Raw genomic sequence first — 24,491 nt, forward strand, 5'->3', positions numbered from 1 at the left:
AACTCTAAAAATCCTAGAAGAAAACCTAGGAAATACTTTTCTGGACATTGTCTTAGACAAATAATTTATGGTAAGTCCTCAAAAGCAAATGCAACAAATGCAAAAATTGACAATTGGTACCTTATTAAACTAAAGACTTTCTGAACAGCAAAAGAAACTATTAACAGAGTAAAGAGATAGCCTACAGAATGGGAGAAAATATTTGCAAACTATGTATCCAACAGAGGACTAATATCCACAATCTATAAGGAACGTAAATAAATCAACAAGAAAAAAACTAAATAATTCCTTTAAAAGTAGGCAAGGTCCACGAATAGACACTTCTCAAAACAAGATGTGCAAGTGGCCAACATATGAAAAAATGCTTAACATCACAAATCATCAGAGAAATGCAATTCAAAACCACAATGAGATACCACCTCATACCAGTCAGAATGGCTGTTATTAAAAAGTCAAAAAATGGCCGGTGTGGTGGCTCATGCCTGTAATCCCAGCACTTTGGGAGGCCAAGGTGGGTGGATTACCTGAGTTCAGGAATTCAAGACCAGCATGGTGAAACCCCATCTCTACTAAAAATACAAAAGAATTAGCCAGGCATAATGGCACATGCCTGTAATCCCAGCTATTTGGGAGGCTGAGGTGGGAGAATGGCTTGAACCTGGGAGGCGGAGGTTGGAATAAGCGGGAGGTTGGAGTGAGCCAAGATCGCACCATTGTACTCCAGCCTGGGCAACAAGAGAGAAAATCTGTCTAAAAAAAAAAAAAGGCAAAAAATAACATGTTGGGAAAGTTTTGGAGAAAAGGAAATGTTTATACACTGTTGGTAGGATTGTGAATTAGCTTAACCCCTATGGAAAGCAGTTTGGAGACTTCTAAAAGAATGAAAAATAGAATTACAATTTGACTCAGCAATCCCATTACTGGGTATATACTCAAGGAAAATAAATTCTTCTACCAAAAATATACCTACACTCACATGTATTTTATCACAGCACTATTCATAACAGCAAAGACAAGGAATCAACCTAGGTGCCCATCAACAGTGGATTGGATAAAGAAAATTTGGTATATATGTATATATGTATGTATATATATACTGTGGAATACTACACAGCTGTAAAAAAGAGCACAATTACGTCCTTAGCAGCAACGTAGATGCAGCTGAAGGTCATTATCCTAAGTGAATTAACATAGAAAGAGAAAACCAAATACTGCAAGTTTTTACTTGTAAATGGTGGCTGAACATTGGGTACACATGGACATAAAGATGGAATAGTAGACACTGGGGATTCCCCAAGGTGAGAGTTAGGGAGAAACGTAAGTAAGGATTGAAAAACTACCTATTAGGTACTACTGTGTTCACTGGGTGACAGGATCAACAGAGGCCCAAACCAGCATCACACAATGTACCCGTGTAGCAAATCTGCACATGCACCCCTTGAATCTTAAAAAAAAAAAGAAAGAAAATTAGCTGGGCATGGTGACATGAACCTGTAGTCTCAGCTACTCAGGAGGTTGAGACAGGAGGATTGTTGGACGCCAAGAGTTAGAGGTTGCGGTGGGCTGTGATCTTGCTGCTGTACTCCAGTTTGGGTGACAAAGTGAGATCCTGTCTCTAAAAAAAAAAAATTAATTAATTTGGATTAAAGTGCATGAACTTCTTTAGTATTCTCCTTGAATAGTAACATATTCTTTTCCAAAAATGTTTGACCAATTGACATTGCCACCCAGCCTCTATATGAACGTTTCGATAATATTGTGCTCAAACTGTGATTCTCTTTGCTGATTTCATGAGCAAAAGGTGTATTGTTTTGTCGTATAATTTTTTAGGTTATTCATCAAGTTGTACAATTTTCTTATGCATATTATCCACTTGTATCTCTTTTTGTCTAGTTGTGCCTTTTATCCACTTATTTTCATCGAGGTTTTAGTGTTTTTCTTATTAATTTAATAAATTCTTTATATTTTAACGAGCTCAATCTGTTGTCCATTATGTTTTTGGAAATAATTTTTGCAATTTGTTCTTTGCCTTTCAATTTGTTTATAATTATTTCGATTATTTAAATATTTTTTATGTGGTCAGATATATTGACTGTTTCTTTCATGATTGCTTCTATTGCTTTTGTTCTTTTCTTCTCCATCATAAAACCATTTAGATATTCAACTATATTTCATTAAAACTTTATTCATCATTGTCAGTTTAATTTAGTGTATGGTGCAATGTGAAGCAATTGTCCCTTCCCCAGTAGTTAACTAATTTATACTGGCCTCATTTATTCTATAGTCCTTCCTTTTGCCTTATTCCCAAAGGCATAATCATCATTTAGATATTCACCTATATTTCCTTAAAGCTTTATTCAAGCTCTAATTGTTGTCAGTTTAATTTAGCGTATGGTGCAATGTAAGGAAATTGTCCCTTCCCCAGTAGTTAACTAATTTATGCTAGCCTCATTTATTGTGTAATCCTTCCTTTGGCCTTATGTCCAAAGGCATAATAATCTGTATATGTTTTTTAATATCATATACAGACTGTCCCAACTTAACGACGGTTGGACTTACAATTGTTTGACTGTACGATGGTGTGAAAGCAATATGCTTTCAGTAGAAACCATACTTAAGCTTTTAGTTTTGCTGTTTCCCAGGCTAGCGATATGCCATACAATACTCTCCCCTGGTACTGGGCAGTAGTAGCAAGTGGTGAGCTGCAGCTCTCAGCCAGCCACGCTAATATAAATGTTCTGAACATGTTTATGGTAGGCGAGGCCAAGCTCTGGTGTTCGGTAGGTTATGTGTATTCAATGCTCTTTCAGTTATGACATTTTTAACGTATGATCAGTTTGTTGGGATATAACCCCATTGTAAGTTGAAGAGCATCTGTATAAAGTCATTTTTTGTCTGGGCACAGTGGCTCACACCTGTAACCTCAGCACTTTGGGAGGCCAAAGTGGGAGGATCTCTTGAGGCTGGGAGTTTGAGACCAGCTTGGCCAACATGACGAAACCCTGCCTCTACTAAAAATACAAAAATTAGCCAGGTGTGATGGTGAGCATCTGTAGTCCCTGCTACTTGGGAGGCAGAGGCACACAAATTGCTTGAACCCGGGAAGCAGAGGTTGCAATGAGCTGAGATCATGCCACTGCACTCCAATCTGGGCAACAATGTGAGACTGTCCCAAAAATAAAAGATTTTTTTTTTTAAGTCATTTTTCTTTTTCTTTCTTTCTTTCTTTTTTTTTTTTTTTTTGAGAGGGAGTCTCGCTCTGTCGCCCAGGCTAGGGTGCAGTGGCTGGATCTCAGCTCACTGCAAGCTCCGCCTTCCCGGGTTCACGCCATTCTCCTGCCTCAGCCTCCCAAGTAGCTGGGACTACAGGTGCCTGCCACCACACCCAGCTAGTTTTTTGTGTTTTTTAGTAGAGACGGGGTTTCACCGGGTTAGCCAGGATGGTCTCGATCTCCTGACCTCATGATCCGCCCGTCTCGGCCTCCCAAAGTGCTGGGATTACAGGCTTGAGCCACTGCGCCCGGCCAAAAAGTCATTTTTCTAAGGTCTCTTTTTGGGTATGTATTCGTCAAGTTTGATGTTAAGGGACTAGTGCTGAATTGTTTTCATTGTTAAACCATTTAAATATGTAGTAGAGCGAGCCGTCCCTCACTCTTCTTCTTTTAAAAAGATGTTCGTTATATTATCACCACTATGTTATTTCAGGTGAACTTTAAACTACTTTATCAAGCTCCTCCCTAATATTTCATAGCAAACACGTTTGTTTGTTTTTCTAGAGGCAGGCTCCCTCTCTGTCACGCAGGCTGGAGTACGGTGGCATGATCATAGCTCTCTGCAGCTTTGAACTCCTGGCCTCAAGCGATCCTCCCGGGATTACAGGCGTGAGCCACTGTGCCTGGCCTCATAGCAAAAGTTTTAAAGTATCTTCTGTGATTATGGGTATTTTAGTCAATAAAGCTGGGATACCGGTTTCTTTCTTACAGAGAAGCAAGCTTGTTTTGGTTCTGATTGTCTTTCCACATCTGTAAAGGTAGAGGGACTGAGGGAAGATGCGTAGGAAACGGTGATCTCTATGCTTGGATTGCCATTCTCCTCCTTGTCCTTGGATGAGACAGACTGAATGTACCTCCCCCATAGAATGTAAGATCTACAAAGGCAGGAATTTTGATTTATCCATTTTGTCACTGGCGTATTCCCAGTGCCTAGAACAATGCCTGGTGTCTGGTAGGGCAGAGCAACGTATTCTGCAGATGCCTGGGGTACATCAGTGAAGAAAACAGATCCCTGCCCTCATGGAGCTTGCTTTTTAAATTCCATCTGTTCCTTAAATTCACCTGCAGTGAATGGTTACCCTCCATTTAACTACACAATTCAGAACCTGGGAGTGATTCTTGTTTCCTTTGTCTCCTTCATCCTCAACATCCGGTTAACCACCAGGGCCTCCTAGACATCTTCAGAATCTGTCCACTTTCTTCATCCATCTTGCCCCTTTCCAAGCCACTGTCTTCTCTTCAATTACTATAAAAACTCCTAACTTACTTCTTTGCCCCTAGTCTTGCTTCTCAGAAACATTCCCTCCCTTGTAAAAAGAGGGAGCTTCCCCAAATGTAAATGGGACAGGGTCACTCCCATGCCTGGAAGCCTTCAGTGAGTCCCCAGTTTGAAGTCCCAGCTCCTTATGATTGACGTGGTCCTTTAGGATCAGCCCCTTCTCTCCAGGGTCAGCTCTTGCTGCCCTCTCTCCAATGCTCCAGTGCTGGGGTCCAGACTAATTGAACTTCTCCAAGAAGCTTTGAATGAAGCTATTGTCTCTCTCACTTCTGAGCCTTTGTCCCTTCTGGATCTTCTGCTTTGAACGTGCTTTGGGTTTTTGCACAAAGTTATTCTCTCTTGGAAGTCTTACCCACTCACTAGACTAGGTTAGCTTCCCTCAACAGAGTGGCTTATAGTACCTGGTACACTTCCTTTTAGGGCTTCACGCGCTTTGTTGTAATTATTGATTAATTACCTTACTTTCACTAGATTGGAGTTTCTCAACCTTGGAATGACATTCCAGCACTGACATTTTGAGTTGGATAATTCTTTGCAGTGGGGACAGCCCTGCACGTTGTAGGATGTTTAGCAGCATCCCTGGCTTCTACTGGCTAGATTCCAGTGGCATACCTTCTGCTCCTCTCCCCAGCTGTGACAACCAAACATTTGTCTAGACACTGCTACATGTGCCCTGGAGGGGAAGATTGCCTGGTTGAGAATCCCTGTGCTAGACCAAACTGTTTGAAGGCAGGACCCACATTTAGTGTGTTCTGTTTGGCTGGGTCAGTGAAACTTCACACAGGATATATGCAAACTGGGTGTTATAGGCCGAGCAGGTGTTCACCACAGACAAAGAGATGGGAAGAACATTATGGGGCAAGAGGATGGCACACCCGGACTCCTAGAAGTATGACATGACCTGGCATGTTCCCAAGGCTGCGGGCCATCGGGTGTGGCTGGAATGTGGCTGCGCACAGCAGACAGACAGGAGCTAACCCTGGAGAGGGGCGGGTGCAAGTCCCAAAGGACTTTCTGTGTCACACCCAAGTTACTTTGTCCTTTAGGCCAGAGTTCTCCACCGTGATGTGGCAACACATGGGTGTGTGGTGGTCATAGTCACTTCCGAGGTGAGCTGTCTCAAGTCATTTATCTTGAAAAACAGGGTTTTGAAATTTATGAATGACTCAAGTAAAATAAAAAAGCAATTAGAGCAAGCAACTGTCCCTCTCACTCATTTGGCATTCTGATGTGCTTTCTGCATTGGGAGGGGGAGGGGTGTTTGTGACCTGTGCTGCCCCTGCACTGTGCATGCTGGGGGCTGTGTGTCTCAGGTGAGCTTCATGACCTAGGAGTGTGCTGTAGGCAGAAAAGAGGCTGAGGGTTGCTGCCTGTGGCACCAAGAAGAATCATCTGTTTTTAAAACAAGCAAGTAGCACAATTAAATTCGCATTTTAGGGCAAACCCTTTGGCTGCAAAGTAAAGAATGGATGGGGGGCAACCTTGGAAGAGGGGGACCAGTTAAGGGACTAATGCTGTGAGCCAGGCATGAGATGATGAGAGCCTGAATTGAGACAGAAGCAGGAGGGTTGGTAGGGAGGGAAGACTTCAGATTTGAATGCTGTTATGGGGATAAATAAAATCAATAGTATATTGTACTTAGACGAGGGAGGTGAAGGCCGAAGAGGTGAGGTGGAATGCTGCCTAGGTTTCTGGTTTGGCTGATTAGGAATAGGGAGGATGATTTGAGGGAGAGGTTCAGGGTGATGATTTAGGCATGTTATCACTGGGAGCTTGGCAGGGAGGATGGGAGGGGGCTGAGGGTTGAAACGGTATCTATTGGGCACAATGTATACTGTTCAGTTGATGGACACTGGAAACCCAAACCTCACCATTGCTCACTATATCCGTGTAACAAACCTGCACATATACCCCCAAATCTATGAATAATAACAATAATAATAATCATTGAGAGCTTGTGGGAGATCATTGTGGCAGTATCCAGGGGAGAATGGGGATTGGGGAATCATCAAAGTAGAGGCAGTGGGAGAAGCAGTGACTATGAGCGAGGCCGTTCAGGAAAAGTCTAGAATAGGAGGAGAAGAGGCCAGGCGCGGTGGCTCACACCTGTAATGCCAGCACTTTGGGAGGCCAAGGCAGGTGGATCTTGAGGTCAGGAGATTGAGACCACTCTGGCTAACAGGGTAAAACTCTGTCTCTACTAAAAATACAAAAAATTAGCCAGGCGTGGTGGCACGCGCCTATAGCCCCAACTGCTTAGGAGGCAGAGGCAGGATAATTGCTTGAACCTGGGAGGCGGGGGTTGCAGTGAGCCAAGTTTGCACCATTGCACTCCAGCCTGAGCGACGGAGCGAAACTCCATCTCAAAAAAAAAAAAAAAAAGAAAACAAGAGGAGAAGAATGTCAATGTCAGTACTTGCTGGACAGCTGGACTCAAGGGAATAGTAGAGATTGAGAAGGAAAGTCTGAGAAATGGGATAATTGGGAGAGAGTGGGAGAAAAGAGGAGTAAACAGAGTTGCACGTGTCTCTTTGTGTCAGTCAGCAGATCTGCTGGGGCTGGATGGTGTTGGAGACTGTAGCACTCTATGAAATTCACATTGCCTCTTGTCCTTTCCAGGTGGCAGACACTCATTGGTGGACTTTTGCTTCATGTGTCCTGGAAACTGGGCTGGGTAGAGATCAACAGCAGTTCAAGGTATAACCTCTCTGTGCTGGACTCATGCATGATTCACACTCTGCTTCCTTTTGATGTTGTATAATTTCATATGATGTTACACTGGAAACACAGAGGTTTATTTATTTACTTATTTATTTATTTTTGAGACAGAGTCTCGCTCCGTCTCCCAGGCTGGGGTGCAGTGGCATGATCTTGGCTTACTGCAACCTCCGCCCCCCAGGTTCAAGCAATTCTCATGCCCCAGCCCCCCGAGTAGCTGGGATTACAGGCACATACCACCATGCCCGGCTAATTTTTGTGTTTTTAGTAGAGACGGGGTTTCACCATGTTGACCAGGCTGGTCTTGAACTCCTGACTTCAAGTGATCCACCTGCCTTGACCTCCCAAAATGCTAGGATTACAGGTGTGAGCCACTATGCCTGGCCAACACAGAGGTTTGTTTGAGTTGTTTGCTCTCTTAGTTCCCTTCTCACTGTGAAGTTTAGTGATTTATTTTCAGATAAAATTCAAATAGTATTTTCCTGGGTAGTAATGCCACTAATATAGTATTAACTGATACATTGATGTAGTGTGGGGATAAAGTTAATTGAGATATGTATTTTATAATGTCAAATTAATTTTGCTTTGTTTTAGATCATAGGATATGATGAATGAAATTATATTAGCTTAACAAGTTTTTTTAGTAAATTTCTTATTTTAAATTATTTCTGGCTGAGCATGGTGGCTCATGCCTGTAATCCCAGCACTTTGGGAAACCAAGGCAGGAAGATCACTTGAGCCCAAGAGTTTGAGACCAGCCTGGACAACATAGGGAGACCCCACCTCTACAAAAATAATAAGAAAAATATTAACCAGGTGTGGTGCGTGCCTGTGTTCCCTGCTACTCAGGAGACTGAAGAGGGAGGATCACCTGAGCCTGGGAGGTCAAGGCTGTAGTTTGCCATGATTACACCACAGCACTCCAGCCTGAGCCACAGCAGGAGACCGTGCCTCAAAAAAAATTCTTACCTATAGAAAAGTTAGAATGATACAATGAACTCCCCTACCCATTACTCACATTTCCTTATGATGATGCTTATTATTTTGAGATGGAGTTTTGCTCTTGTTGCCCAGGCTAGAGTGCAATGACACAATCTCAACTCACCGCAACCTCTGCCTCCTGGGTTCAAGCGATTGTCCTGCCTCAGCCTCCCGAGTAGCCGGGATTACAGGCACCAGTCACCATGCCTGGCTAATTTTGTATTTTTAGTAGAGATGAGATTTCTCCATGTTGGTCAGGCTGGTCTCAAAACTCCCAACCTCAGGTAATCCACCCACCTCAGCCTCCCAAAGTGCTGGGATTACAGGCGTGAGCCACCGTGCTCGGCGATTTCCTTATTTTCTCATGCTTTTCTTATCATTTTCTCTTGATGTACTGTGCATATATGTATATGTATATGCATACATATGTATATAAATATATAAACTTTTTTTTCCTGGACTTTTTGAAAGTAAGTTGTAGATTTGACAGGAAATGTCTCTTCTTTACTTCTGAATTCTTTAGGGTATTTTTCCTAAGAGCAAGGACATTCTCTTACAAGAGTGCAATAAAATTATCAAAATCGGGGAGATATTAACATAGATACAATACTATTATCCCATTTAAAGACCATATTTTGCCAGTTATCTCAATGGTATCCTTTATAGCCCTCCACTCCAAAATTCTAGTCCGGGGTCCAATCCAGATCACACAATACGTTAGTTGTTATGATTCTATTAAAACAGCCTTTTAAATATGTTTAAAAGAAATTTAGGCCGAGTGTGGTGGCTCACACCTGTTATCCCAGCAGTTTGGGAGGCCGAGGCAGGTGTATCACTTGAGGTCAGGAGTTCGAGACCAGCCTGACCAACATGGTGAAACCCCATCTGTAATAAAAATACGCAATTAGCCAGGTGTGGTGGCGCATGCCTGTAATTCCAGCTACTTGAAAGGCTGTGGCAGGAGAATCACTGGAACCCAGGAGGCAGTGATTGCACCACTGCACTCCAGCCTGGGAGACAGAGCAAAACTCCGTCTCAAAAAAAAAAAAAAAAATTTTAAAGACGATGACATTATCTAGCCAAAACTGTAATCCGAATTGGTTATCTACTCCTGCCTCACCTAGATATCCTCCTGATTCTTTGAGAACATCCTTCCTATCCTGAAATGATGCGCAAAGTGAAAAGAAAACGAAGTTAAGGTTAATATGAATAAAGTAAACATCCCAGCTGAATGAGCAGGCCAAGTTATTCACCTTGTGATGACTCTGCCCAGCTTCTCCATTAATCAGATTGACTGCTTAATTGTTAAGTCACTCCTTTGTTTGGCACTCTGGAGAAGATTTGAGAACATGTTCAGGGTAATATTAATAATTTTAGCTTTTCGACCAGATGTGGTGGCTCATGCCTGTAATCCCAGCACTTAGGGAGGCTGAGGCAGGAAGATCACTTGAGGTGACCAGCCTGGCCAACATAGTGAAATCCCCTCTCTACTAAAAATATAAAAATGAGCCCAGCGTGGCTACTTGGGAGGCTGAGGCAGGAGAATCGCTTGAGCCAGGGAGGCAGAGGTTGCAGTGAGCTGAGATCATGCCACTGCACTCCAGCCTCGGTGACAGAGTGAGACCCTGTCTCAAAAGAAAAAAAAAAGAAAGAAGAATACTAATTTTGGCTTCTCCTGAAAATTTAAAACCAGAGAACAAAAAACTGGTATTAAGAAGTTTTATGAAGGAGAGATCCTTCATAAAAGGATGGGAACATAGGTGTACATTAATGTATGTGACCATATTATATCATAATCCATATCCAGAAGGAATATTCCACACAATGTGCTTAGCTAATCCAAAGGAGAAGTTCATTAAGTCACAATTTTGCATTTTCATGGTATAGTATCCTTAATTGGATGAAATAAAGATACTTTTGGGATTCTATATGTTATATTAAGCACAAGTCTTACTAAATACTCCACTGTTATGGTGGATAGTTCAGTAAGAATTGGGTTTCATTTAAACAAATAGGGATACAGAATTCACAAGGCCTGCGATAGTTGTGATATTTAAATACTGAAGGACCCTAGCTCCAAATGGATAAACATATTCCTTCGAAGAAGCAGGAGCTTGGGCCGGGATGAGGGAATTGGCGATCACATTATGACCTGAGGACCACTGGTGCAGATCAACATGAGTCTTCCTTGCTGATTCTAATTATCACATAATTTCTGATATAAATTATTTACTTATTAATAGCCGTCTTTAAAAATTAACTTACTCATATTTTCTTAAAAGCAATGCCATTTTTCACATGAAAAAAATTTTTGTTTATTGTGTTATTAATAAAATATGTATAACATAAGATTTCCCATTTTAACCATTTTAAGTGCACAATTCATTGGCATTGGTTATAGTCACAATATTGTACAATCATAGCTATTTTTGTCTAGAACTTTTTCGTCATTCCAAACATAAACTCTGTATCCATTAAATGGTATCTTCCCATTCTCCCCTCCCAATTGCTCCTGTTCTACTTTCTTTGTCTATGAATTTGCCTATTCTGGGTACCTTGAGTACCCAGAGTTGTACAATATTTGTTCTTTGGTGTCTGACTTTCTTTACTTAGCATTAATGTTTTCAAGTTTCATGCATGTTGTAGCAGGAATCAGAATTTCATTCCTTGTGAAGGCTGAACAATGTCCATATGTATTCATCACATTTTGTTTATGTATTTATCTGTTGATAGAATTCTCCATACTTTTATTATTTTGTTTTTTGAGGTAAGGTCTTTCTCTGTCGCCCAGGCTGGAGTGCCGTGGCTCAATCTTAGTTCACTGCAGCCTTGAACTACTTCTGGGCTCAAGCTATCCTCCCACCTCAGTTTCCCAAGTGACTGGGAGTACAGGTGCGCACTACCACGCCCAGCCAATTGTTTAATTTTCTGTAGAGATGGGGGTTTGCAATATTGCCCAGGCTGATCTCTAACTCCTGACCTTAAGCAATCCTCCCCCTTCAGCCTCCCAAAGTGCTGGGATTACAGGCATGAGCCACTGTGCCCAGCCTTCTAATTGGTGTTTTGAAGGGCTGGTAATGACTAGCAGAACTGGCCAAAGATTCTCAAGATTGCTTCCCTGGAAGAAGTGGTCCTTTGACTGTAGAAGTTTGAAACCCACTAGACACTTACCCCTTAGACTTGGCAGTGTGCTGCTGGGTTCTACCTATCTCGGAATATCCGTGATCACATCTTCTTTTCAGCTCCTAGCTAAACTCCATAGAAGTCTTTTCACCTCTGTCTCCTATAGGTAGGTGTATTCACAGCCACCCATAGCTCCATTAAACTTTTTGTCAAAGATCCCCATATCTGGGTTTTTGGTGGATCTTGTAACTGCTGGTACAGCTCAGGATTTCCAGTTGCCATGGCCCTTGGCGAAGGAGCGCTACCAGATGTTCAGCAGAAAGATCCAGCACCCACGTTCTTTTGTGTGTGCTGGGCTGGGTTTGTATTTGCTGTGGCTGCTGTTTCCTCCTGGGCTTGGTTTTCTGATTATGTCATTAGGGAAGTGAAGCCCAGTTTTACTGAGTAACTGTGAATGCAGAGATGACAGAGATTTGGCTCTTCTAAAAATGGAAATATCAGGAAGACAGTTTGGAGTCCCAGCGGCTACTGTGGGGTGGGGATTGTAATGGTGGGGCTGGAGAGTGGGTCCTAAGTTAGGACTGGACAGCACAGGCCATGGAGAACTCATTTAGATTGCCCTTCTAACCTGGAGCTCAAAGAGGCCCCCATTCCCTCTCATATGTCAAATGAACTTCAGAACCTGGCAACACATTTCTTTTTTCTTTTTTTTTTCTTTTTCTTGAGATGGAGTTTTGCTCTTATCACCCAAGCTGGAGGGCAATGGCACGATCTCGGCTCACTTCAACCTCTGCCTCCTCGGTTTAAGTAATTCTCCTGCCTCAGCCTCCTGAGTAGTTGGGATTACAGGCGCCTACCACCATGCCCAGTTAAATTTTTTTGTATTTTTAGTAGAGATGTGGTTTCACCATGTTGGTCAGGCTGGTCTCGAACTCCTGACTTCGGGTGATCCGCCTGCCTCGGCCTCCCAAAGTGCTGGGATTATAGGCATGAGCCACCGTGCCCAACCAACACATTTCTTATATTGCAAAGAGGCCGTATCTCCTGTGCCTGCATAGCAACCTTATGGGGTCATTCTCTTGCCTGGGTGTTTGCCTGGTGACTGGTTGTTGCCACCTAGTCTTGGATGAGGCTCTTGGAACCGACTGTCTTGGGACAGATAACACTGTTGTACAGCCGTAAACTTGTCAATACATGGCAGTTACTGGTTGCCAAGCCATTGCAGAACATTGCAGCAATTTTTCCAGCAGATGCTGAAGTCCTTTGCTAAAGGCTTCCTGTATTTGCAAAAAGTGGTTCTGAAAGAACGTTGTGACCCGTTTTATCTGACTGGACATCTGTTAGCACCATGAGACCAAGGCATTCATTTTTTGATTGTGGAACCATTGCAGAAGGCAGGTTCAGGTGTAATTTCATTGGCAACTTCAGACACAGTCCTATAATTCCTGTATTGCCAGGCTACAGGTTAACCTGCTTGCCACTTTTTATCTGATATAAGTAAGAGAGCAAAGTTTGAACTCTCAAGCTTTCAAAGATGAGAAATTCTAAGTTAAAAATTTCATGCTTCAATACCTTTGTGACCAGAAATTTCTGAGATGAAACAGAAGCCCACATCCCTTAATTTTTCATCAAGAGTCTTTGCTGGAGAACCATAACAAGTATCTTTTATAAAAACTCCAAATTAACTTAGCACTGTTTATAAAGAAATAAACAGTTAACCAATCATTTAGGGTCTACATTGTATTTATTTTAAAAAATTTATTTATTTAGACACAGAGTCTTGCTCTGTTGCCCAGGCTTGAGTACAGTGGTATAGTCATGGCTCACTGTAGCCTCCAATTCCTAGGCTTAAGAGATCCTCCTCCTCAGCCTCCTGAGTAGCTGAAACTATAGGTGTGAGCCATCATGCTTAGCTAATTTTTAAAATTTTTGTAGAGATGGCATCTCACTATGTTACCCAGGTAGGTCTCAAACTCCTGGCCTCAAGCAGTCCTCCTGATGACCTCTCAAAGTGCTGGGATTACAGGCATGAGGCACCATGCCTGGCCATACATTTTATTTATTTATTTATTTTAGAGATGGGATCTTGCTATGTTGTCCATGATGGCCTCAAACTCCTGGGCTCAGGTAATCCTCCCCATCTGTTTCTAAAGTAGCTGGGACTACTACTTTATGGTGTGTGCCATTGTGTCTGGCTGTACTTTTTTTTTTTTTTTTGAGACAGAGTCTTGCTCTCTCACCCAACCTGGAGTGAAGTGGCGTGATCTTGGCTCACGAGCCTCCTGGGTTCAAGTGACTCTCTTGCCTCAGCCCCCCAGGAAGCTGGGATTACAGATGGGCACCACCACACCTGGCTTATTTTTGTACTTTTAGAAGAGACAGGGTTTCGCTATGTTGGTCAGGCTGGTCTTGAACTCCTGACCTCAGGTGATCCACCCACCTAAGCCTCCCAAAGTGCTGGGATTACAGGCGTGAGCCACCGCGCCGCACCCCAACTCTATTTCTTTCTTTCTTCCTTTCCTTTCCTTTCCTTTCCTTTCCTTTCCTTTCCTTTTTTCTTTTCTTTTCTTTTCTCTCCCTCCCTCCCTCGCTCCCTCCCTTCCTTCTTTCCTTCCCCTTCCTTCTTTGCTTTGCTTTGCTTCGCTTTTCTTTCTCACGCTGTTGCCCAGGCTCAAGTACAGTGGCTTGATCTTGGCTCACTGCAACCTCTGCCCCCAGGTTCAAGCGATTCCCCTGCCTCAGCCTCCCGGGTAGCTGGGATTACCGGCTCCTGCCACTGTGCCTGGCTAATTTTTGTATTTTCAGTAGAGACGGAGTTTCACCATCTTGGCCAGGCTGCTCTTGAACTCCTGACCTTGTGATCCACCCGCCTCGGCCTCCCAAAGTGCTGGGATTACGAGCATAAGCCACCGCGCCTGGACCTTTTTTTTTTTTTTTTTTTTTTTTTTTTTTTGTGGAGGAGCCTCCCTCTGTCGCCCAGGCTGAAGTGCAGTGGGATGATCTTGGCTCACTGCATCCTCCGCCTCCCAGGTTCAAGCAATTCTCCTGCCTCAGTCTCCCAAGTAGCTGGGGCTACAGGCCCACATCACCGTGCTTGGCTTTTTTTTTTTTTTTTTTTTTGTATTTTTTGTGGAGGCGGGGTTTCACCATGTTGGCCAGGCTGGTCTCAAACTCTCTGACCTCAGGTGATCTACCCACCTGCCTTGGCCTCCCAAAGTACTGGGATTACAGGTGTGAGTCACCACACCCAGCCAACTCTATTTTTTTATACTAACATTGCCTCTGTTCTGTGCTTTTCCTGTAGTCCATCTCCTGAGGCTCACTCAGTGACACATCTAGCCTTGGTCCTCCCAGGAAGGGGTGAGGTAGATAAGGTGGTGCTGGAGGAGGCAACTGCCCAGACAGTGGAGGGTACAGGGTAACAGCCCCTAACACTGCAGCAGGGTCAAAGCCTGACTGCCTGGTGGGGAAGAAGAGCAGAGCAGTGGCCTTTCAAACATTGTGGTGTTGGGAGCTGTAGACTGGTTTCTTTGAAGCTCTTATTGGGCTTTAGGGATTGTCAGAACCTTACTGAAGATTTCCATTTCAGCATGAACTAGATTACGTGTTGAGAATCTTGGACCAGAAAAAATGAAACATTAAGTGGGAAGAAGTTACGACTCTGCATGGTCAGAGAGCTGGGAAGAGCCAGTGATGAAAGTGCCTTGAGAAATGGAGCTTGAGGCTGGGCACGGTGGCTCACGCCTATAATCCCAGCATTTTGGGAGTCTGAGGCAGGAAGATCACTTGAGCCCAGAAGTTTGAGACCAACCTGGGCAACATAGTGAGACCCTATCTCTTAAAAAAAAAAAGGGGGGGACTTTACAGAAACCCAATGGTCACATGGTCCTTTGTGTGTAGCCCAGGGCACTGCCTAGTGTGTGAAGCCTTGAGCACCACAACTAGTAAGGTCCAGAGGTTGGGACTCAGGCTGCCTTATTCTAAATTGGGCCAACAGATGTGCCCGGAGTAAATATCTTAGCCTTGTGGGCTCTACTATCTCTGCTGCAGCTACTCAGCTCTGCTGTTAGAGCATAAAAATAGCCATAGACAATACATAAACAGTTGGGTGTGACAGTGTGCCAATAAAATGCTATTTTCAGAAACAGGCAGCAGGTGGGGTTTGGTCTATGGGCCATAGTTCTTTGACTCCGCATCTAAATTATGTTCCGTGAGAAACTATCATAGGGCTCTTGGGTTCAAGAAATATTAGGGCTGGACTTTGTCAAGGGTATGTGATCCTCTCTGAGTCAGGAGGAAGAGTAAAGAATGAAAGAGAAAAGTCTAAAGAAAGTGAGAAGAAGGGAGAAAGGGGGCAATAAGACTGACAAGCATAGTCACCAGTAGTGGACCCAAAAAAAAGAAATCTAGAAGTCTTCTATAATTAGTGATGTAATATGCAGAAGTCCTTTCCAACTTTAAAGAAAATACTGACTTTACATTTGTAAGGTATTAGTATTTTAGGCAATGCCAGTAGTCAACATGAACCTTGGTTTCTTTTTGTTGTTTGTTTTTTGAGACAGAGTCTTGCTCTGTTGCCCAGGCTGGAGTACAGTGGCATATTCTTGGCTCTGCAACCTCCACCTCCTGGGTTCAAGGGATCCTCCTGCCTCAGCCTCCCAAGTAGCTGGGATTATAGGTGCGTACCACCAGGCCTGGCTAATTTCGTATTTTTAGTAGAGATGGGGTTTCACCATGTTGGCCAGGCTGACCTCAAGCGATCCTCTCCTGCCTCAGCCTCCCAAAATGTTAGGATTACAGGCATAAGCCACCACGCCTGGCCTTTTGCTGTCTTATTTTCATGTTTGGAAACTATTTTATGATCCACTAGGTGTCAGTGTAACATAGAATTTTCAAAAATTCAGCTTCAGGAGCCTTTTCAGCACCCAGGAAGAGCTAAACTGCAAATTGTTTTCAGGGAGCAGATGTTCTCTCAATAATGCATGCTCTATTTGAAAAACAAGTAATTTAATTTAATTAGCCTTCATCTCAATAACAACAGTTTTGTAAACCGTGCCAACAGACTTTTGTTAGCTCCTTGTAAAATGCTTTGTTCATCAGGGTTCTTAGGGATGATAGAGTGTGTATGGAAACAAAAAACAGGCCCATGATTCAAACAAGATGCAATAGTTGTGCTTATTAATAGTTAAGAAAGATCATCTATTACCACAGTTTTCAAATTAGACCCCTTGGCAAATAGTCCTTCAACATGGTAAGGTCTGCAGTCTTTGTGGCTAGGAGTTGCTGGGAGACCTTACAGCACACACACTCTTTCTTTCTTTCTTTTCTTTTCTTTTCTTTTCTTTTCTTTTCTTTTCTTTTCTTTTCTTTTCTTTTCTTTTCTTTTCTTTCTTTCTTTCTTTCCTTTCTTTCTTTCCTTTCTTTTCTTTCTTTCTCTTTCTTTTCTTTCTTTCTTTCTCTCTCTTTCTTTTTCTTTCTCTTTCTTTTTCTGTCTTTCTTTCTTTCTTCTTTCTCTCTCTCTTCCCTTCCCTTCCCTTCCTTTCCCTCTGCCTTCCCTCTCCCTTCCCATCCTTCTCCCTTCCCTTCTCTCTCCCTTCCCTTCTTCTGTAGCTCAGTAGCTCCCTAGAGGCCCGCATACCACAGGCGCCTGAGATCCCACCAGGACCTTCTCAGGATTTAATTCCATCTTGCCTCCTTTGTGGGCCAACAGGACAATGAAAGAATAAACCAGCACAGAAGGCCCAGATGGCATCAGCTGAAGAATTAGAGGTGGCGAATTGTTGCATTAGTTATATGTGCCTAGTTTGTTCCTAATGATCAGGCCTCTGGCTATCCTAGAATCAGACAGCATTAGATCTGTAAAGTAGGGCAGGTCATTACAGCCTCTCTGGAAGGTGATTTGGTACCCAGTTATGAACTTTTTTCTTTTTTTTTTTGAGATGGAGTCTCACTGTGTTGCCCAGGCTGGAGTACAGTGGTGCGATCTTGGCCCACTGCAGCCTCTGCCTCTCAGGTTCAAGCAATTGTCGTGCCTCAGCCTCCTGAGTAGCTGGGATTACAGGCGCCCGCCATGATGCCTGGCTAATTTTTGTGTTTTTAATAGAGATGGGGTTTCACCATGTTGGCCAGGCTGGTCTTGAACTCCTGACTTCAGGTGATCTGCCCATTTCAGCCTTCCAAAGTGCTGGGATTATAGGCGTGAGCCACTACACCCAGCCCCAAGTTACGAACTTTAATACACTTATCTTTTAATAGCGTTTCCGCTTCAGGGAATTTATCCTGCATATCGCAAAAACACCATGAATATGAGACAAGAATGCAGTTGACCCTTGATATTTGCGGGGGACTGGTTCTAGGATCCCTCTCAGATAACAACATTTCCAGATGCTAAAGTCCCTGATACAAAACAGCACAGTATTTGCACATAACCTACACATGTCCTCCCATACATGTTAAATCATCTCTAGATTACAACGTAAATGCGAGTCAATAGTTGTTATGCTGTATTGTTTAGAGAATAATGACGAGAGAGGTCTTTCCGTGTTCAATACAGATGCAAACATCCTTTTTAAAAATATTTATTTATTTATTTGAGACGGAGTCTTGCTCTGTCGCCCTGGCTGGAGTGCAGTTGTGTGATTTCAGCTCACTGCAGCCTCCACCTCCTGGGTTCAAGCCATTCTCTTGCCTCAGCTTCCCAAGTAACCGGGACTACAAGCATGCGCCACCATGCCCAGCTAATTTTTGCATTTTTTTTTAGTCAAGACGGGGTTTTACTATAGATTGGCCAGGCTGATCTCGAACTCCTGACCTCAGGTGATCCTCTGCCTCGGCCTCCCAAACTGCTGGGATTACAGGGCGTAAACCACCTTGCCCGGCCTTTTTCCTAATATTTTTGATCTGTGATTGATTGAATCCATGGATACAGAGGGCCGACTGTATATGTAAGGGTAACCACACAGTATTAGAGTAGTAAAAATGTAGGATTAGCTTAAATGTCCAGCAGTAGGGCTGGTATTCAATTATTGATAAATTGGGGATGACTTTTTTGACCTGGAAAGATGTGAAGTGAAGCAGGTTGTAAACAATGTGTACAATAGCATCCCATTTTTGTTGAGTGTTCATATGTGTGCATATAGACACTGATTGGAAGGAGATATAGTAAGGTATTAACAGTGGTTTCCTGTGGGGAGTAACATTGTAGTTGTAATCTTTTCCTTGACTATCTGTATTTTCAAAAATTTCTGGTATAGATAGATACTACTTTTTTTCTTTTTTTTCTTTTTGAGATGGAGTTTCACTCTTGTTGCCCAGACTGGAGTGCAGTGGCACAGTCTTGGCTAACTGCAACCTCCGCCTCCTGGGTTCAAGCAATTCTCCTGCCTCAGCTTCCCGAGTAGCTGGAATTACAGGTGCCCACCACCATGCCCGGCTAATTTTTGTATTTATAGTAGAGACAGGATTTCCCTGTGTTGGCCAGGCTGGTCTGGAACTCCTGACCTCAGGTGATCCGCCCACCTTGGCCTTCCAAAGTGTTGGGATTAAACCTGTGAGCCTCTGTGCCCAGCCAGGTACTACTGTTTAATAAGTAAAAGAGAGATAAGATATAGAAAGCACAATAACTACCTCTATTCCAAGATTCTAAGTTTAAGTTCATGTCTATTAAAGGAAAATATGTGTGTGTTTTTAATGCAGTTAGTTGTCACAGTTCTAGGTTACAGCATGATTGTTAATAAATGTTTATTGAATTTGAAATTGTTAGAATTCCCCATTAGGGCCATTTCAGAGAGACAGGTGTGGGATGTAGGCATTTTTTGCTTTTATCCCTGCCCTTGAAAACCAAGTAGCTGTCAACACCGGCAATTCTGTTCAGAGCAAAGTCTCTAAAAGGCTGGAGAAAAGGAAGAAATGTCAGTTATGGTCATAGCTGGATTTTGTTGCTGTTGTTTTCCTCTTGTAACCATCTAGAGAGAGAAGACAAAAAAATGTTTTAAGTTACCAAAGTAATGCTTGGAGAGTCATTGTGCAAATATTTGAGTGTCTGCTATATGCCAGGCATTGTTCTTGGTGCTGGAGATGTGCAGGGAGCAAAACAAAGATTGTTGCCCTTGTGGAGCTGACATTCTAGTTGAGGTAGAGAGACAATAAACACATGAAAATATAAGTGCATAATGTGTCAATCATGGTACATGTAGAGAATATAGCCAGGTAAGAGGTTAGGGGTGTGTGTGTGTGTGTGTGTGTGTGTGTGTGTGTGTGTGTGTGTGTGTCACAGGCCAGGGGACTGGGGGTTATTTTATATAGAGTGGGTAAGAAAGACTCACAGATAAAATAACTTTTAGGCAGATATCTGAGTCTGTGAGAGAACGGGCCATGCAGGTAATTTGCGGGAAGAGGGTTCCTGGCAGAGGAAACAGTAGCCAACCCGGAGGTGCTTGGCATATTTGCTGACCAGCAATGAGGCCAGAGTGCTGTTTTATTTCCACTTGTAAATGAAAACCTTATTGTAGGTAACTTTACTCATATCCAAGGATAAAGTCATGGAAGTGAATTTTCTGGCTCAAAAAGTATGCATATTGAGGCTTTTGATAAATGCAGCCAAGTAGTACGTACATACGTTACGGAAAGATACCAGTCTGTATCTCACAGCAGCGTGCGGGTGTTGGTTTCATTATTCCCTCTATTGGATATAACTTTTAAAAATTGCTAGTTTCTTGGGCAAAGCCTGATGTATCTTTAATTCAAAATTATTTAATTTAAATTTCTTTTTATTATTAGGGAAGTTGGATAATTTTTCGTATGTTTATTGGTCATTTATATTTCTTGTGTGTGTGTGTGTATGAGAGAGAGAAAGAGACAGACAGACAGAATTACCTGTTTTTGTCCACTGACTCTTTTTTTCTGGAGAGCTGATTTTTTTTTTCTTGTTGATTTATCATACATTAAGGATATTAAACTCCAGCTTGTTTCATATGTTGGCAGTGTTTTTTTCTGGTTTGTTAATTTTCTGTTGATTTTCTTTATGGTGTTTTTAGCTGTTGCATTTTATGTAGGCAGATCTGTCAGTCTTCCTTGATGGTTTCTGTCCTTTTAGTGATGTATAGAAAAGCCAGAAGGGCAACATTTATTGAGGTGGTTGTTTTTAATGTGCCATGCACTGCCCCCCAATACTGTATATTCATTCTCTTATCTTCTCAGAATCCTTCTGAGCATTATTATCCCCATCTGATAAATGAAAAAAGTGAGTTCTCATTGCAGACTATGGATATGGATCCAGTTTTGCCTGACCACATTAAAAGGAAAACTTCAGGCTGGGCACAGTGGCTCATGCCTGTTAATCTTAGCACTTTGGGAGGCTGAGGTGGGAGAGTTGTTTGAGGCCAGGAGTTCAAGACCAGCCTGAGAAACACAGGGAGACACTGTCTCTACAAAAATAAAATAAGGTAATTAGCATGGCATGGTGGTGTGCACCTGTGGTCCCAGCTACTTAGGAAGCCTGAGGTGGGAGAATTACTTGAGCCTGGGAGGTTGAGGCTGCAGTGAGCCGTGATGGCACACTGCACTCCAGCCTGGGCAACAGAGCGAGACCCTATCCCTAAATAAATAAAGACAAGAAAAACTTTAGACAAAATAAATTTAACAGAGATTATTTGGTCAAACAACAATTCATGACTCAGGCAGCACTCAGAACCAGAGGAGGCTTAGAGAACTCTACTGCAGCAGCCTGGCCGTGAGCTTTTATAGCTGAAGTAGCTGAATGTGGAAATAAAGATACTACATAATTGGCTATAGCTAGGCATTGGCTTTCTTTGGGTATAGTTCAGTGGGAGGTCCCTGATTTTTAACCAGTTGGTTGGTTGACTGTGATTGGTTGAGGCTCAGTTTTGGTTTTTCTTTTTCAGTCAGTTACAAGAAATGCATCCAAGTTTGGGTGTGGTCTGCTTACTTAGGAGCCTCTAGTGCAGAGACAGGATCAGGCTAATGGCCTCCTTATCTGCTGTAACACCACAAAGGTCACATTCTTTCCACTCTATGAAACCTTTTGCCCTGGACTATGTACATCCTTCCCACCACCACCCCTACATGACCTGGCTTACGCTAGAACTGAGAACATAGCTCAGCCCAGGGAAACGTGTGAAGTTTCTCTGTCTCGTAGAGCTATTGGCTAAAGTTAATCTGCAAATTGCTGGCAGTTCCTTGGGAGCAAGAAAACTATAATTTCGAAAGATTCGGATAACCATGTAAATGTTATAAGATTATACTCTCTAGTGCCCAGAATCAGGTATGAGTTGTATCACTTGTTGCCATATCTCCCTACAAAATAATCCTTAAGTACAGAAGAACTAACTAGGATTTTAAAGTTGTAGCTTCATTTCTTCCTGAAGAAATGATTTTAAAAAATATTTCAGGAGATGACAAAAGCACAAAGAAGCACTACACTTGCAGCTCATGTCTTTACCTTGTCTCTATACTACCTGGAAAAGTATGGAAGTCTCAGTTGTCATGGATTTTATACATACCAGGTAACTAACTGTTGAAAGGTCTGACCCCACCGGATTGTGACAGCACAATAACAGTTGTGGAAACCTGTAAAGCCAGAGATCCAAATCCTTATTCCTGAGCAGCAGGAATAAGCGTCAACAGTTCTTGAAATTATGTATGTAGAGCTGTCAGCCATTCTCTCTCCTTCCCCCACACCCCTCTCTCTCCTCCCATGACTACTACAGTCTGTTTATTGCCTAAGTCCCCCACTGGACTTGGTCTGTCATATTAAGAGCTGTGTCTTCATTGACTAGAAGATTGGAATATAGTGGGTGCTTAATGAATATTAATGAGTTAACGAGTGTTTTAGTTCATTTGGGCTTCTGTAACAAAATACCATAGACCAGCTGGCTTATAAACAACAGAAATTGGCCGGGTGTGGTGGCTCACGCCTGTAATCCCAGCACTTTGGGAGGCCAAGGCAGGCGGATCACTTGAGGTCAGGAGTTTGAGATCAGCCTGACCAACATGGTGAAACCCCATCTCTACTAAAAAATACAAACATTAGCCAGGTGTGGTAGTGGGCACCTGTAATCCCAGCTACTCAGCAGGCTGAGGCAAGAGAATCACTTGAACCCTGGAGGCGGAGGCTGCAGTGAGCCGAGTTTGTGCCATTGCACTCCAGCCAGGGTGACAGAGCGAGACTCCATCTCAAATACATAAATAAATAAACAACAGAAATTTATTTATCACAGCTCTAGAGGCTGTGAAGTCCAAGATCAGGGCACCAGCAGATTTGATGACTGGTGAGGGCCCACTTTTCTGATTCATAGGAGGTGCCTTCCAGCTGCGTCCTCACTTGGTTCAAGAAGTGAACAAGCTCCCTTGGGCCTGGAATTTTATTTTATTTTATTTTTGAGATGGAGTCTTGCTCTGTTGCCCAGGCTGGAATGCAGTGTCACGATCTCAGCTCACTGCAACCTCCACCTCCTGGGTTCCATGAATTCTCCTGCCTCAGCCTCCTGAGTAGCTGGGACTACAGGCATGGGCCACCACACCGAGCTAATTTTTGTGTTTTTAGTAGAGATGGGGTTTCACCATGTTGGCCAGGATGGTCTCTATCTCTTGACCTTGTAATCTGCCTGCCTCAGCCTCCCAAAGTGCTGGGATTACCAGTGTGAGCCACCATGCCTGGCCTTTTTTTTTTTTTTTTTTGAGAGGGAGTCTCGCTCTGTCACCAGGCTGGAGTGCAATGGCGTGATCTCGGCTCACTGAAACCTCTACTCAGCCCACTGCAAGCCTCCTGAGTTCCAGCAATTCTCCTGTCTCAGCCTCCCGAGTAGCTGGGACTATAGGCACAGGCCACCACGCCCAGCTAATTTTTGTATTTTTAGTAGAGATGGGGTTTCACCATGTTGGCCAGGATGGTCTCTATCTCTTGACCTTGTAATCCTCCTGCCTCAGCCTCCCAAAGTGCTGGGAGTGCTGGGATTGCCAGTGTGAGCCACCGTGCCTGGCCTTTTTTTTTTTTTTTTTTTTTTTGAGAGAGAGTCTCACTCTGTCGCCAGGCTGGAGTGCAATGGCGTGATCTCGGCTCACTGAAACCTCTACTTAGCCCACTGCAAGCCTCCTGAGTTCAAGCGATTCTCCTGTCTCAGCCTCCCGAGTAGCTGGGACTACAGGCACAGGCCACCACGCCCAGCTAATTTTTGTATTTTCAGTATAGATGGGTTGGCCATGTTGGCCAGGATGGTCTTGGTCTCCTGAGCTCGTGATCCACCCACCTCGGCCTCCCAAAGTGCTGGCATTACAGGCGTGAGCCATCGCGCCTTGCCTGCGGCTGTTTTATAGGGACACTAATCCCATTCATGAAGGCTCTTCCCTTATGGCATAATCACTTCCCACAAGACACCACGTCCTAGTACCATCACTTTGGAGGTTAGAACTTCAACATGTGACTTTTGAGGGGACGCAGATTCAGACCATAGCAATGAAGAATAGTTTTGTGACAACGTCTTTCCAAGCCACAGAAGGCTCTTATTGCTGTAATAATAAACTAAAGGGAGACATTATGTTGAAGAAAATGTTATGTGTATTTATTTATTTTTTTCTTGAGAGGGAGTCTTGCTCTGTCGCCAGGCTGGAGTGTAGTGGCAGTCTCGGCTCACTGCAATCTCTGCCTTCCAGGTTCAGGAGATTCTCCTGCTTGAGCCTCCCGAGCAGCTGGGATTACAGGCACAAGCCACCATGCCCAGCTAATTTTTGTATTTTTGGTAGAGATGGGTTTCACCATGTTGGCCAGGATGGTCTCAATCTCCTGACCTCATGATCCACCCACCTTGTGTATTTTATTCTCAAAACTGAAGGATAAGGAAATACAGTAAAATCAAATGTAAGATGTACTTAACAGTGCATTCTTGCTCACTAGAGGACAGGAAAGGATCCGTGATCCAGTTGCCTACTCGATATCTCTGGTTGAGTGTCCTAAAAGCATCTCAAATTAATAATTTTTAAGACTGAATTAATGATTTTCTCCAGTCAAGCCTTTTCAACTTTTTATTGTCTTAATGCACCACCCAAACCCTGTTCCAACGTGTTCTCCATACTATAGCCAGAGCAACCTTGTCAAAATGCAA

General features: G+C 43.2%; 1 protein-coding gene across 10 annotated transcripts in view; it reads left to right on the forward strand.

The window, feature by feature from the left end:
- The window catches only part of TMEM241 (transmembrane protein 241), a 159,523-nt gene that overhangs the window by 8,419 nt on the left and 126,613 nt on the right, over positions 1 to 24,491 (forward strand). For all 10 annotated transcript variants that reach the window (XR_010582896.2, XR_012427251.1, XM_015440107.4 and 7 more), the window contains one exon: positions 7,171 to 7,248. Coding sequence is in view for 7 of the 10 variants with exons in the window: in XM_015440107.4 (XP_015295593.1) it covers positions 7,171 to 7,248 (78 nt within the window). In the remaining 3 variants the exon portion in view is untranslated. The remainder of the gene's footprint in view (positions 1 to 7,170; positions 7,249 to 24,491) is intronic.

Source organism: Macaca fascicularis, chromosome 18, assembly GCF_037993035.2.
Source record: "Macaca fascicularis isolate 582-1 chromosome 18, T2T-MFA8v1.1".
In the NCBI taxonomy this organism is placed as follows: domain Eukaryota; kingdom Metazoa; phylum Chordata; class Mammalia; order Primates; family Cercopithecidae; genus Macaca; species Macaca fascicularis.